The sequence below is a fragment of the Falco punctatus genome (genome assembly GCF_963210335.1).
Source record: "Falco punctatus genome assembly, chromosome: 6".
Lineage (NCBI taxonomy): Eukaryota > Metazoa > Chordata > Aves > Falconiformes > Falconidae > Falco > Falco punctatus.
Window position 1 is genome coordinate 24,116,923 of NC_137585.1, and position 14,629 is coordinate 24,131,551.

Sequence of the window (14,629 nt, forward strand, 5' to 3'; positions counted from 1 at the left end):
AAGCCCTCTGGTTTTCTTCCTACCTTCAGCCTGGGCGTTGTGCTGTCCAGGGGACACGGGGAGTACATTCTGCTGGGGAACACTTCAGTGGAAGAAGGTAGGTTAATCTGAAACAGCTACGCTGTCCTAAGGGACAAGGTAGCTACTCTGAACTTCACTGCTTCACTTCCCCTTCACAGTATGTTTCTGCCTGTCTGCTGCCTAACTGAATGCCCCGTGTGTTATCTGGTTTCAGGTTTGCATGACCTGCTCCAGCCAGACTTGTCTTTAGCGAATGAATGGTAAGTGGGGGAAATCCTGTCGATGACACAGGACTTTGTCATGAGATTTTGGCAAAGTTGCCAGCAATTTGGCTTGAGTTCACCACCCTCCGTGGTCGAGAGAAAAAGCAGTGCTGTTCAGGGGCTGTACCTGCAAAGAGACTGTCTCCAGGCAATTCAGTTCCACCTCTTCCTTTGGGAGATGCATCAAGGCCTGGCACATCCCTCTGCTAAGAAACATCTCCTGAGATTTATCCTCAGTCTTCTGCACTCAGACTCATTTTGTTCCTCCTTGCGTTGTTCAGAATTGTGCTACAAAACCTACAGCATGTCAGACCTGTCAGAAAATTTTGTTGCAAGCTTGGCAAGAGATTGAAATGTTTTTTCAAATCCTAGCTTATTTTTGGTTAGCATTCTTCTGAACTGAGCCTAGACCTAATTTCTAGTGAACATGGAGGTGATTTATGGCCCCTGTTTCAATAGCCAGCATAATTTATGGTTTTGCTTGGTTTGGATATGAAACAGGGTGAAGCATGGCACTTTCCATTTATTGCTGTGAGGTTTGGGATTTTCATGAACCCAACATTCAGCTACACTCAGGCACACGAACCCAGCCTGTATCAAAGCCAAAATAACTACATTCAAGCCCTGCAGCCCTTCACACCTCTCATTGCACTGTCAAGTTTCACAGGCAGTGCATTTGTGACACAAGCAGTGACTTCTCCTTCTTCTACTCTTAACTTGGGGTGTCAGCTTACCACACTTTACATATTCATTTCTCTTAGACTCCTCTCATAAATCACTCCTTTCAGCCCCTCTGTGAGTTGTAAATCTCCCTTATAACCCCTTCCTCTCCCTTGTCCTGACAATGAAGTGGTCAAAACTGGAAGTAGAATTAGAAGACTGGTTTCTTCTATAATACAGAGCATTTGTTAATACATTCTCCTGCTTCTCCTCAAACTGTGTCCTGAGGCTCCTGCAGCTGTGTCCCTTTGGGACAGCTTTCATTGCCACCGTATCATACTGCAAGATTGTTCCTCATCTCACATTTTGTTTCTGTCTCTTGCTTTTTCTGCTCCCAGTCTAGCGTTACCCACATTACACATGACTCTGCTTTTCAGGTGTCTCCATCACATTGTTTTGTATACACAGATACAGGTATACACCTTACACAACATATAATGAAGAAAACTGCTGGAGGGATTTGGAAGTGCTATGTAACATTGTGAGCTTATGCTGGAGAACATAACAGCAGCCCTGCTAAGCACAGCAGTCAGATTAATTGGTGTTTGGTTTATTGGTAGGGTTTGACTTACAGCCACATTGTTAGATTTTGAGCAGGCACAGCACACAGCAGCCATAAAATCTTTGCAGCCCAAGGTTTCTCACTGAATTTTTGTTTGCAGTTATTATTTTCCAGAAGCATTTCCTTGACTGTGGTTTCTCTTTGCCCTTGTGGGCTTCTTCTTCCCTCCCCACCAGGATTTACTGCATCACTGACATTGATCCAGACCACCGGAAACTCAACCAGCTGGAAGCTGTGATCCGTTTCCTCACCGGAGAGGAGCCTGACCTGGAATGTGAGTCCCAGGCACTGAAAGGGCCCTGTTGGCGTTTTCCTGTGCCCATAGTGGGGGAGAGGGGACTGTGACAAACCGATTGGTGTCAGACTGAGCTCCTGTGGCGCTTGCTCACACAGGCAGGACTGAACTCTAAGCCCAGCTTAATTCACAAGTGGAAATGAGCTGAGGATCCACTTCCTTGTCTCTGTTGAAGAAATTTTTTTCCATTTCAATCTGTCACATAACTCGGCCTTGCTGAAGGTCTCAGCATAGGAAATACTAAAAAGTGGATTGCTTGATTGGAGCCTGGCAGGGGCTGCACACCATATTTAAGACACACTGACCAGCTGGGCTAGTGGGGACAGTGGCAGGAGGAGCCAGAAAAGCTGCTGTGACTACTCTGCTCCCCAGGGCCCCAGGCAGCATCCTCCGAGGGCTGCACAGTGCCATCTAGACAGATGGGTTCTTTCAGAACATGGATTATTAATTTTCTTTTCCAAACACAACTGGTAACTAATTCAGGGAAAAAATCGTTACAGAATTACTAGCTTTCCTGCCACCACCACTGCTCATCCCTTGCAGCAGGTCCCATTCTCCAGGTGATGTGTAGCCACACAAGCAGCTGATATAGCACCACTACAGAGTGGGATCTGTGTCAGGGGGCAGAGGTGGGCAGCTGTGCATGGAAACTCCCTACAAACTCCCTACAGCAATTTAGCTTTAGGTTGTCCTTCAGCCCATCTCACTCTCCATGGCTTCAGCCCCCTTAGTTGTGCCAAGTACAAGCTTTTGCATGTAATGCTCCACCTGAGAGGTACAGGCCTTTGGCACTAGGATGGGAATCTCTTGAAACCAAAATCAAGTGTAATCCATTAATTGTTCCTCTCTCACACAGTGTGAGCAGACCCCTCCTGACTGTTTGGAGCAGGCTGAAAAGAGGAGATATGAGTTAAGAGTCTGGCGTGGGTGGGGGCGGGGGAGGAGGAGGAAAGCTTCAGGGGGCCTGAAAACATGAAGTCTTGGAAGGGCTGTGGAGGAAAATCAAATACGATTTGGACACATCCTAGACATGTGGGGCCTGGCAAGGCAAAGAGTTTGCAGGGGAACTTGTCTGATGATCTCAGCTGGAACATCTGTTCCTGTGCTCTCTGTCATCCAGGGTGAAAAGTCCTGTTCTCAGCCCTGTAACAGGTGGCCTCTTTTTGTGCCGTATCACTCCAATGTCCTGGCTAGGCAGGTGCTCCTTAGCAAGGGACTCTCTAAGACATCTAGGGAGGAACATGTCTTTCTCTCCTGACTTTTGTTCTCCCTTCTTAGGTGATGAGGAGTTGGTCCAGGAAGTGCTGTTTGATGCAGTGGTTACTGCACCCATGGAGGCCTACTGGACAACATTAGCCCTCAATATGTCCGTGTAAGTGTATGAGAAATAAATATGGGTAAAACACCATTGAAGATGCATCTCCAGATGCTATGGGCTTATGCAGTGCCCAAAACCATCACAGACCCTTGCACAGCATATAAGAAACCTTAGAAATAGCTCAAAAAGCTGATAGAAATAGCTCAATAGCTTTAGAAATAACTCAAGACGTATCTCTCAGGAGTGGACTTCAGCAGGCTGGCCTTCTCAGGAGAGCTTTTAGTTTGGTGAGGGATTTTTTTGGTAAAGCAGCATGAACATAACTCATGTCTGAATATCACTGGAGGACACCAGTGATCCACATATGCCACTGCAAGGGGTATTCAGCATCAGTTCTTTGCAGCGCCTAACTCAAATGCACTGCATTTTCCTCTCTAGTTGACAGTTTGGTATCCCAGAGCACCTGAGAGCATTTCAGTTTAAAGTTATGAGTTATTTCCCCATGCATCAGTTATGCCTTTGAACGGCAGCAGCGTGGTTTGGCTTGAGTTCCCACATGGCTGCAGCAGAACTTCCATCTCAGGTGGCAAGGAATTTGCTCTTTAACAAGCGCTGAAGAAAAAGGAGTTTGATCTTGTCTCTATTGGTGATGCCTTCAGATCGAGCCTCAGGAAGGGAGTGGACAGGCTGGCTTCAATAAACAACTTTCTACTTTATTATTTCCACTGAGACACCTGTTGCATGTACTATCTAGTATCATGTCATACAGATCTTCTTTCAGCAGATAGTATGTTACTTACACAGACGTGTGGCAGGACTCGTGTCCCCATTTCAGTTACAAGGATCCCTACCACTAATAGAGTGGTGAGCCAGTGGCAACCATGCTAACACACCCAGTTATCAACATATCTTTAACAACCACACCAACACACCCTTCTCACTTTAAGGCCACCACACTGCAGCCGGCTCTTCACCATGTAGCTGTGCCCTTGATACCTCCATCAAGATGTGTCAGAATCAATCTACTGCTTCAGAGTCATTCTGCTACCCTGCCCATTCTCAAACATCCCTGATACAGCTGTTCTCTCTCTGCAGTTCCTCTTCCTCACTTCAGCCTCATGCAAGCAGCATGGGGCAGGGCTAGCAGGAGGAGAGGAGCTTATGGTCTACTTACGAGAGAATGAAATGAGCAAACCTCAAAGGTGTGAATCTAGGTACAAGTCTAAGCCTGCCAATTGTTAGCCAATAACAACCTGTCGCTGTTAGCAGGGAGGAGCCAGTGTCACTCTTGGTGTCAATGGGTTATATTGCAAGTGAGCTTGGGACCACATCTCCAGGTATAGCTTCTAGTTTGAGAGCCCCTCACCCTGGGGCAGTGAGATGGTTGTTCTGAGAACTGTTTGCTTCTGCTTGTGTGTTTCTGTTCCACAGGGAGACTGAGACAGGTATTGAGATGGCATTTCTGGGCACTCGGGCTGGACTCATGAGGAGTGCCCTATACGTGGGCTCTGAGAAAATTTCCAACAAGTAAGTCCCTAAACCGCACTAAGGGGTTTCTCTCAGTGTCTCTGAAGAGGTAGCATGAAATCACTGCCAGCCTTAGAAATGTGTTTGGAGACAGAAACAGAAAGGAAAGAAGCAACACTTTGATGGCATTGGTGCTGATTTATAGTCAGGATAGAGGTCCCTTGTCTTTCTCTGGTCTTTTTGTTTTTCTTAAAACACTGTCCCAAAGTGCATTCATTTCAATGAAAAATTTCAATCTGAAAAACTTGACTTCAGTCAGCTAACAGAGAAAATATCCACAGTCATTATATACCCCCAGGACCATTTTGCAGTGCAGAATCTCTGCACTCCAGTGATATTCCAGCTTGGCTAGGTTTGATTTTTCTGTCTCAGTTCCTCTTCCAGGTTTATTCTGTTCTGCCCACATCGCAGTAGTATCCCAGTGCCTCCCAAGTGAGGCATTAAGTGATGTGACTGACATCTGTCATATATGATTCATTCTCTTGTCCTCTCCCTCAAGGCAAAAGTGTGTGTTCAGTGGAGGGTTTTGACATGGAAAGGGTATAGTTTGCATTTGTGTTGCATTTTTGAATATGCAGACTGGTGCATGGTGCTGTAAGGAAGGTCAGGTCACAGAGCCATTTGATCAAGGCAGAGAGCTCTGCTGTGCCTGAAAGGTGACTCTTCGTGTTTTTGAGACAGCCATGGGAAGTCAAGAATAGTCAGGCTCTGGCAACGAGGGAGAAAACATGCTGCAGGGGGCTAATATGATGATTCCCTACCCCACACTGCTCATCAGGAGCATCGTTCAGTGCTGTTAAACAGCCACAGTCACCACACTGCAGTGTCAGAGCCCCACATATCACACCAGAGGTACTTCTGGAATCCCCAGAAAGGAAGGAACCATATAAATAATTAGTTACATCAAAACATACATTAAAACAAGAGCCTGAAAACAAAGGGGATTTGTCAGGCAAGATGTAGGGACCTCCAGGGAAGCCAGTCACCTGATTTTCATGAGGTGTCTCTGAGCACCCGCTGCCTGTCTCACCATGCCCTCAGGACTCATCCTTTTGCCTTCAGGAGCACCTGTTTCCTCAACTACTTCAGTCCCTACGTCTCTAGGAGTTCGGCATTTAGCCACAGCAGCAAGGCCTTCGGTGTGGTGTGGGGCTGGGGTTGGGTTGGGTTTTGGTGTTTGGGGGTTTGGGTTTTTTTTTGTAGGAGACTATCTAATTTCCTTTTCCCACCTGCTCCCCATTCTCCTGCAGTAAATGATGGCCTTCGGCTGGCCACCCGCCAGCCTGGCACCCCTCACGGGCCGCGCCTCACGCCTCGCTGCCGGCCCTGCCCCTCGTTCCTCACGGCGTAACCCGCCGGCAGGCGGACATCCTCCGCCCCGCGCGCCCCCGCGACGAAGCCCCCGCGGCCGCGCGAAGCCGGGGCAGGCACCGCCCGGCCGCCCCGCGGACCCCCTCGCCCGCCCTCGGGGCCGCCGCCGCCGCCGGCGCCGAGGGCCTCGGCCGGGGCAACAGCGGCACCTGGCGGGCGGCCGGCGGAGGCGCCGGTCCCGGCGCGGCGGGGCGCGGGGCGGTGGCGCCGCCGGGCCCCCGGGTGCTGACGGAAAATGGCGGCAGTTGCGCCGCAGGCGGGCGGGTGGGGTCCGGCAGGCGGCGGCTCGGCCCGGCTGCCGGTGGGAGCGCGGAGCCCGCCCCGCGGTGCGGCGCTGGCCCGCCCCTGCCGGGGGGTGCGAGGCACAGGGCGGCGTGCCCGCCTTCCTGTAGCACGGGGGGCCTCGCACGCTGCCCCGCGTCCCCGGGGCGAGGGGTGCTCCGCGAGGACCCAAGCGCTGTCACGTGTCGGTCCCCCGGGGGTCCCTGTGCCTCAGGGGAAGCCCCAGGTGAGGAGGTGCGGGTAACGTGCCCAGCCCCAGGGTCCCGCTGCGCTGCCCCAGGCGGGCTGCCGCTCCCCCGCACGGTGTGCAAAGGCTGCCCCGGGTTTTTCCCCGGCAGGAAATTCCTGACACAGAAGGACAAGGAAAGCATCTTCACTATGGACCACTTCCCTCTGTGGTACCGCCGGGCCGCCGAGCATCCCTCCGGGAGCTTCATCTACAGCATTGTGGCAGAAGACGATTCAGGTAACCCCAGCCCGGACACCAGGGCAGAGGAGAGGGGAAGGGAAAGCTTTTCACGCCTCACGTCTGTCCCACGCCACACGCATCCCGATCCCTTTATCGCCGCCTCCCGCCTAGTGTGCGGTGCTGAGACCTGGCTTCTTGGCATTACCTTCATACCAGCATGGAAGCAGAGGGCCCATGGCTGAAGGCCAAGCTACGAGCCGCGAGGAAGGCAGGCAGGCAGGGCGGCGCAGCATGAGGGTGCAGAGGAGGTGAAGGACACGTGGAAATGCAGGGCTTGGGTAGACCTAAGGATTTAGGGAGGCAGGAGGCAGGCGAACACAAAGTGCTTGTGGGTCTAGAGAACATGTGAGAAGGGGAAGGAAATGGTGTTGCAGAAGGAGTGACACACGCAGGTGTGGCCAGGCCTGGGAGGCAGCACCGTCAGGCATGCTGGATGACAGTAACAGCTGTGACTGGTGAGGAATCGGCAAGCACTCGGTCAGGAAGTCTAACTTTAGAGAGTGTCATTTTTTTCTATCACCACTTTCCATGACAGAAAAGGATGGGTTTGTTGTGGAAGATGGTGGAAGAAAAGGGGGGAAGGCTTTTCCATGGCGTCATCTTGGTGACAGTGTCTCATCGGTGCCCTGTGTCCTTCTGATCATGCTGCTAGAATATGGCATCTCTTGCCTAACTAAGGCACTCAAGAGCTCAAACACAAGAGGAAAGCAAGCAGCGGCTTTTCAGTGTCTCTTGCTTCGGGTGTTGGTTCCTGTGCATTTGCAGGGCCAGTCAGGACCTCCTCAAAGGCTGAAAGAGAGCAGAAGAGCCTAGAAAGAAACAATCAAAACAAAGTACTCATGTGAGACTCCTACACAGAAGGCAGAAATCCCCTCTGTGCTCTTCCCTGGCCCTTAGTTCTCCATCTCTGTCACGGAGCTCAGCACTTTAGCTGTTAAAGCTTTTTGTGGCACAGTGGTGGGAGGCTGGTGGGTGGGAAAGCAAGTAGCAAAGAGGAGAAAACCAGACTGGGAGGCAAGAGATGAACCAGGATGTAAAGGGAGAGGGATGGAAAGCGAAAATGCTTGAAACCTTCCATGAAAGCCTCTCTCTGCTCAGCACCCTTACACCTCACTTAACAGGCAAGTGTGGAGAGAGGGGGTGGCATGGCAGGAGGGACCTTTTACTCCCCTGCGGGCCACAACATTTGCTCTTTGAAATAGGTCATGTGTTCGAAAACCAGGCAGTGATGCCCTGTGGGACTTCCTAAGGGTAACCATTACCCAGGCCACAGTAACCACGGCTGGCTAAACATCAGGGTTGTGGCTTCCCTAGAAGTCACAGGTAGTTTTGCATGGATAAAGACAGAAGACGAGTAGCTGCCACTGGTTTTGGTATTACATGGCTATTGGTCAGAAGCTTCAATCAAGTCCAGAACCCCATTCACCTGATAACCCTCCAGGCACATTGTAGGAAGTAGTACTTGGCCTTGAAGGGCTTATGCTCTAAACTGTAAAGGAAATTACTAAGTTTTTTAGAGATGAGCAGCTGGGCTTAGAAAGACTGTGTTCCATGAGATCACACGACATGCCTGGGAAGAGCCAGGAAATAATACTTGGTGCTTTTGAGCCACAGTGTTTCACTCTTGGAGCAGAGTTCAGGACCTTCCTTGATGTCTGATGAAGCAGGGGTGCCCCACCTTTTGGCCAGAAAAGGTCACCAGCCAGTTTCTTATTAAATTCTTGATGATTAGATGCCGAGGTCCCCTTTTCATATTTTTCACATGCCCCCCCCCCCCCAAGTGACAAGGGGTTTTTGTGGTAGATTTACTTCTCATCACATAAGAGGAAAAAACCCAAAGACCTCCCTGTTGGGGAGGAAACCAGTAAGGAACAACTGCAGGTCATCAGAATAATTTATCCAGGGCACCTCCTTTCAGTACCCAAAAGTCCCAGAGGGAAGACGACAGCAGGGAAAACTCTGCCAGTCAAGTAGAGCTGTTCTTACAGCCCAGATCTCTCATGTGTTGGGTGGATATTTTTTTTTTCTAAAGATGCTAAGCTCATTTTGCTTCTTTGTCCCATCCAAGGAAGGGCAAGACTTTCAGAGTTCATGACAGAGGCAATATCAAGCTTAAGGCATGTGAGCATAAATTGGCTGGTTATTTGTTTCACAAGGGCTTTACTATTTCTGATGTCCTTGAGCAAGTTAATCTGGCTTCAGTCCAAAAAAAAAAATGTAAGTGAGAGACTCCAGACTGGACTGTGGTAGACACTGGATTGTGCTCTAGATACACTGGGTACCACCTAGATAGAGGAAGGCAGAAACGGAAAGCAGTGACAAATGCTGGAGCTTTTGGGAAGGAAAGAATCCCTGACCATCTGTCTGTACAGCATGCGAGGAGGGAATCAGTTGCAGACTAAATCGATCATGCTGACCTTCAAACTGTCCCCTGGCAGTTCCAAAAGAGGTGCCCCAGCTGAAGCTAATCTAATCGCTTTAAAAAAATACAGAAATGGAATCTGTCACATGGACAATGGCAGGCTGAAACAACTGCACTAACAAAGAGAGGGGAGGTAGGGTTCAGTTGCTTAAACCTATCCAGCCATGCTATTTTAGATGCCCTGTGGGAGCTAACAGATCTGCATGGGGCTGGCAGATGTGACACAGGACCTACAAGGTGCTTAAAGCAGCAGCTAAAGGATAACTGGGGGACCCTGGGGCGTAACAGAATTTAGGCAGCAAAATCCCAGAAGGCTTTGTTTCTAAAATGGAGTGAACCCTGGAAGTACCCGTGTCTCTCCAGTTTGTAGTGCTAGCCTGGCTTGTGTAACAGAGCTAAGCGTAAGCCTGGCCTTTGCTGTGTGAGAGTCAGTGTCAGAATTACCTGTCTTGCTTCTCCTCTGTGTACAAAGTTTTGCTGGTGCATGAAGGTGGAGCTTTCTGGTCTGAGGGAAGCTGTATATGGCTAAAATTGAGGAGGCCAGTCCTTTATGTTTTTTGCTGAGGATGCTACTTTTAACATGGGGCATTATCTAGAATTAAAAAAAAAATAATAAAATCTACTCATAGTCCCTTAGGTTGCTTATGTTTCTTGAAAGATGCAGTTTTCCAAGCTCATGGATGTTTCATGGTTGAGGCACTTGTACACACCGGCCTGAATGTGAAAATGTGTGAACAAGCTGCTCCCGCTGCATTTCACTCCTCTCTGGTGGTATGCTAACCAAGCCTGCTGTATTTGTATCTTGACAGAGGGAGGTGGCCTACCAAAAGTGGTGACAGTGAGCACAGCTGTGGCTGTGTCTGTGGATGGGAAGATGGGTATTGCTGCAGGTAGGACATTCTGTTTTCTCTTTTTATCTTGCATGAAATGGTTGCATCTTGTATTGAGAGTGGGAGCTGAGAGCTGTTAGCTTGTCACTCAAGGGAAATGATGGGAGCCACAATAGCTTGTGATGTTGAAAACTAGGCTAAACAGAGAATATTAGAACAGGTACTGAATGGCAGATAGGCTTTTGAAAGGGAAATTGGCTATTTGAATGGAAGCTTCCCATCTTCAATGCTGGTGAATTTGTGGATTGAGACTATTTCTCTGGAGCATGAGTAGGTTGAGGAGACTGTGCAGGTTTCGAACTGTTTGCAGGAGACGTTTGTTTTTGGAAGAACAGCATGTTCATGCATCTCCATCGTTATCTCTGCTGAAAAAATAACTCTTGCTGGTGGAATGGGCTTGTTGCTAGATTTCTAAGTGAGACGTATGGATTGCCAAACTTATCTTTGTATCTGAGCTTTAAACCCCTTTTGGGAGACCTTCACTAGTCTCTGTGTCTACTTTTGGAAAACTCGTAAAGCACATTATTTCCAAGAACCTCAAAGCTTTTGAAGCGTTACCGTTTTCTGCAGCAGATGCTTCAGCCTTTATGGAAGTACTGTAAACTCAGAAGTGAAATGCAACATTAATCAATAATGCTGACATCATATCCAACTTAAATGCTGTCTAGGAGTATTGGGGTAAAAGAAAATGTAGTTCAGTGGAATTTTTTTTAGACTGAAAGCATTAAGGGAAGAGGTTGATGGAACAGGTAATGGAGTAATTATCACCAGAAATATGCTGAGATGCAAAGCTGCTTGTGAAAAAATGGTTAATGTTAATGGAGTCCTGTATGGTGGAAGGAATGACTGAGTAGAATAGATACAAACAGTGACTTCATTATAGGAGTATCCAGTAGATAGAAGGCCATATAACAGGTACGTTCAGATCAGAGAGCCGTCGCTTTTGCCTAGGCTGGGTGGGATTCATCAAATGGTCTTCAGTACTACTGGTCAGTAAAACTATGGTAGTTTAAGTGTATCTGATGAAGCGTTCCTTAATTTCCAGGCTTTTAGTAAGTTCTAGTTGAGACTGGTACTCTCTTAAGTATGACCTGAGCATTGAGAAAGTACTTACAAGCTGAAGGAGGGGTGTTATGAAATAGCACTTTTTCCTAATATACCACCATTTCAAGCCCAAAGCCAGGAAATCATTATGAAGTCTGTCCGGAGACCCCTGTGAAAAAGAGATGGTTTCAGTGAAGTTCATGTTAAGTAGGTTCTTAGGTCATAGAAACTGCTCTCGAAACTGATACTAGCTGGCACTGTTATGAATATACCCAGCAGAGAATGAAATATCGTTGAAACTGTACCAGTGGTCTCTGTGCAGTGCTGGAGCATTTCTCTAAGCATGAATTTGGGAGGAGAAAAAACATCTTTTTTAAAAAAGATTGTTTTTCATGGTTCTTTTCCTTCCCTTTCCTGACCTGTGAGTTAGAGTGGAGGTACACAAGCAATTCATCTGGCACAGCGTAAATACGATGAAGGAAACTTCTGGATGGAAGAGCTGAAGCAAGAACAAGTGGCAGGAGGATACGCCCCTGAAAGAGCCATTTCTTTTGTGTCAGCAGTGCTTTTCACAAACCCTGTGGAGACTTGCACCCTCTCAGTTATGTTGAATCAACGTCTGTGTAGATGTGCTATGAAGGGGCAGGATCCTCTGCAGAGGGAAGAGGAGGGTGGAGAAAGCAGGAGAGGGTAGGGAAAGAAATCATGTTAAAACAATAACAAGAAAGTAAAAAATCTGTCATTTGTGGAAATGATACAGAACAAACCAGTTTCCTCACTGGTAACCACAGAAGTTGAGACACAGAAATGAATTCTCAATTGCTTTTATTCCTTAAAGGTATCATGGTCTCTGTCACTAGGAGGCACATCGGGTGACCTGACCACAAGCATTTTCTGCTTGCTTCCACACATGGTACACACAGATGGATGTTGTTCATTTCCCTTTCCTTATGCATTGATAAAAACTACCTATATTTCATCCAAAGTATGGGCTGCATGGACCAAAGGGTCCAAAGTCCTTCAGGCCCTCAACTGTAGCCCCTGTTGACTTCAGTGGGAGTGCAAGGGTTTGCTGAGGTATGTCCCATCTGCTGGCTTGGGCGTAAGTTTACACCATGTTTTGGAGGTTTCAGGGAGCAAAAAAAGTACTATATCTATATTACTGTTTGCTTTGTTTCTAGTAGTGTCTAGATTCATCATCTGAATCTTTTGTACCAGTAGTAATTTTAAATTAAAAAAAAAAAAAAAAAAAAAAAGGAAATAATTGTGGTCACACTACCTATTGCAATACTGCTTGATCTTGAGGATAGCAGCTTTGAGAGTAAGGATGTAGGTCTCTCTTCATCTCCCCTCACACTAACATAATAATCCTGAGTGGCTAGGACCTGATTCTGGGCAAACTCCCCCAACAAGCAGAGGCTGCAGCACAAATGATGCTAGGCAGTGGTGCAATACCATCCTGGGTGCAGGAGAGAGGTGGAGGAAGGGGAATGAGTGGAGACACAGCAAGAGGCAATCAGAGCAGAATGGGATGCAGATTGTTGTTATTGTTATTTTGATGGCATCAGCCCTTGGTGGGATTGATATGTGTTCATATAGAGTTAGGATACTACCAGAACTTTGGTACCCAGCAGTGGTTCCCAGAAACCCAAATATCTGAGTAGTTTCTGGATAAATGCTGTCACAGTTCTGTAGAAGGAGAACAACAGAGACTTTTTAAGTGCCCCTATAAAAGTGCAAGCGGTATGAATTGGCCTGTCATTCTGCTGCTGATCATTACTGTCACTTGTTTGACTTGACAGTGCTTGGAGGGGGGATTTGTAAGTGCTCTGAAATGTTTGCTATGCATGCAGTGAAAAACTGAGCTCTAGGATTTGTAGCCATGCCTGTGGGGAAGGGAGCACCCCCAGTGCTCCCATGGGGAGGACACCAGTGACAGGGAGTGTTGGGCCCTTTTTCTTCTGGTAGCTGAACGGCAGTCCCCAGCCAAGGCGGAGAAAGGCAAACTAGAAAAATCAAATGTCCAGGAAGATGACACAGGCCTGGGTGCTGTCAGGGAATGACGGAGCAGTCAGTTTGGATTAGAGAGCGACCGGGCTGGAGGGCTGAGAGCAGGGACTGGTGGGGAGTGCAAGAGCCTCCTTCCTCCCGTTTCGATCTGGCTTAGCTCAGAACAGTTTTGGGGGGAGTATGAGGTGCTCCTCTTACCATTAGAGATGCTGCTCCACACAAGGACAGATAGGGAGGTGGCCAAATTCAGGAGGGAGGAGCTGTGTCCTCTATCCTGCCCTACCCTCTCCCCTTTTCAACCATCCCTCTCCTTCTGCTGTGGGCCAAGCCCCTGTACCTGGGGCATGAAGGGGATGCACAAAGGATTCAAGGTACCTGCAGGTCTCGGAGGACATGGTGGAACCAAGGCAGGGTCCACATGTGCGACGTGAGTTGGTGTGGTCTCCTTGGTGGGAAGCCACACAGGCTTCTGCTTCTGTCTTGGCTATATCTTTGAATTATAGTATCTACCTGCTATATTGTGCTTTGGCACTGCAAAGCACTATGCAACCATTAAGTAATGCCTGAATGATTAATTATAATTAATTAGAAGGCAGCTTTTCTCCTGGGATGTCAGTCCAGTACCTTTCACGCACGCTAACTTTGTTGGAAATGAAAAATAAGGAATTGTGATGGCACTCTCCCCAAGCCAAGTCCTGCCCCAGATAGCGCTGTCATCTGCTCCTTCCCATGAGTCAGTAGCCTAGAGCTTTCTGGTCCTCAGGGGGTGTGAGGCAGAAGTCACATGTAGTTGCTGACAGAAGCTTTTAGTGATTTAAAGCCTCAGTGAAACCTCTGGAATCTGCACAGGAGTTTAGCTGTCACTTGGGGCCGTGGTATGACGTCTCTTTCAATGCCTGACCTTATCACTGTTTGACTTACGTGGCTGTCAGCTGGCTGCCAGTCCCACCAGGGACAGGTAGGGGTTTCTTTCCATTAGGTTCCTTGCCGATACCAGCAAACCACGGGGCACACACAGGCTCTGTGGTGCCAGATAAAATACGGTCCAAATGGGCACTTGGGAGATGCCGGTTTATTTTATATGATACCTCTCTCCTCTGTTTATGTTGAAAGTTACTGTTAGTTCTTATCTGCAGTGATTGGACCATACTGAAATCATTATCTCATGACACCAGCCGTATATAAAGATGTATTTGGGGAGAGTCCTAGGCAAGTTCCAACTAGGGTGAGAGAAAAAAAAATATTGTCTTTATTTTACAGAGAGAGTTTTGGGACACTGAATTATTAAAGGCTAGTATTTTCGGAAGAGCTCTGTACTCACAGCAGGAGCAGGTTTTCAAAAAAGCTTAGTTTTTTTTCAAAAGTATTTGAAATCAATCAGTCTGAAAAATAGATAATGGGGAGTACTTTTGCCATTATACCTCTGGTTAAAATC

At 48.0% G+C, this 14,629-nt stretch overlaps 1 protein-coding gene across 1 annotated transcript in view; it reads left to right on the forward strand.

Annotated features, from left to right (window-relative positions):
- Nucleotides 1-14,629, forward strand: part of CACNA2D4 (calcium voltage-gated channel auxiliary subunit alpha2delta 4) — a 152,608-nt gene that overhangs the window by 71,669 nt on the left and 66,310 nt on the right. The window contains exons 21-27 of the mRNA XM_080391564.1: nucleotides 30-97; nucleotides 236-281; nucleotides 1,743-1,840; nucleotides 3,140-3,233; nucleotides 4,611-4,706; nucleotides 6,698-6,825; nucleotides 10,060-10,140. Of these exons, the coding sequence (XP_080247690.1) occupies nucleotides 30-97; nucleotides 236-281; nucleotides 1,743-1,840; nucleotides 3,140-3,233; nucleotides 4,611-4,706; nucleotides 6,698-6,825; nucleotides 10,060-10,140 (611 nt within the window). The remainder of the gene's footprint in view (nucleotides 1-29; nucleotides 98-235; nucleotides 282-1,742; nucleotides 1,841-3,139; nucleotides 3,234-4,610; nucleotides 4,707-6,697; nucleotides 6,826-10,059; nucleotides 10,141-14,629) is intronic.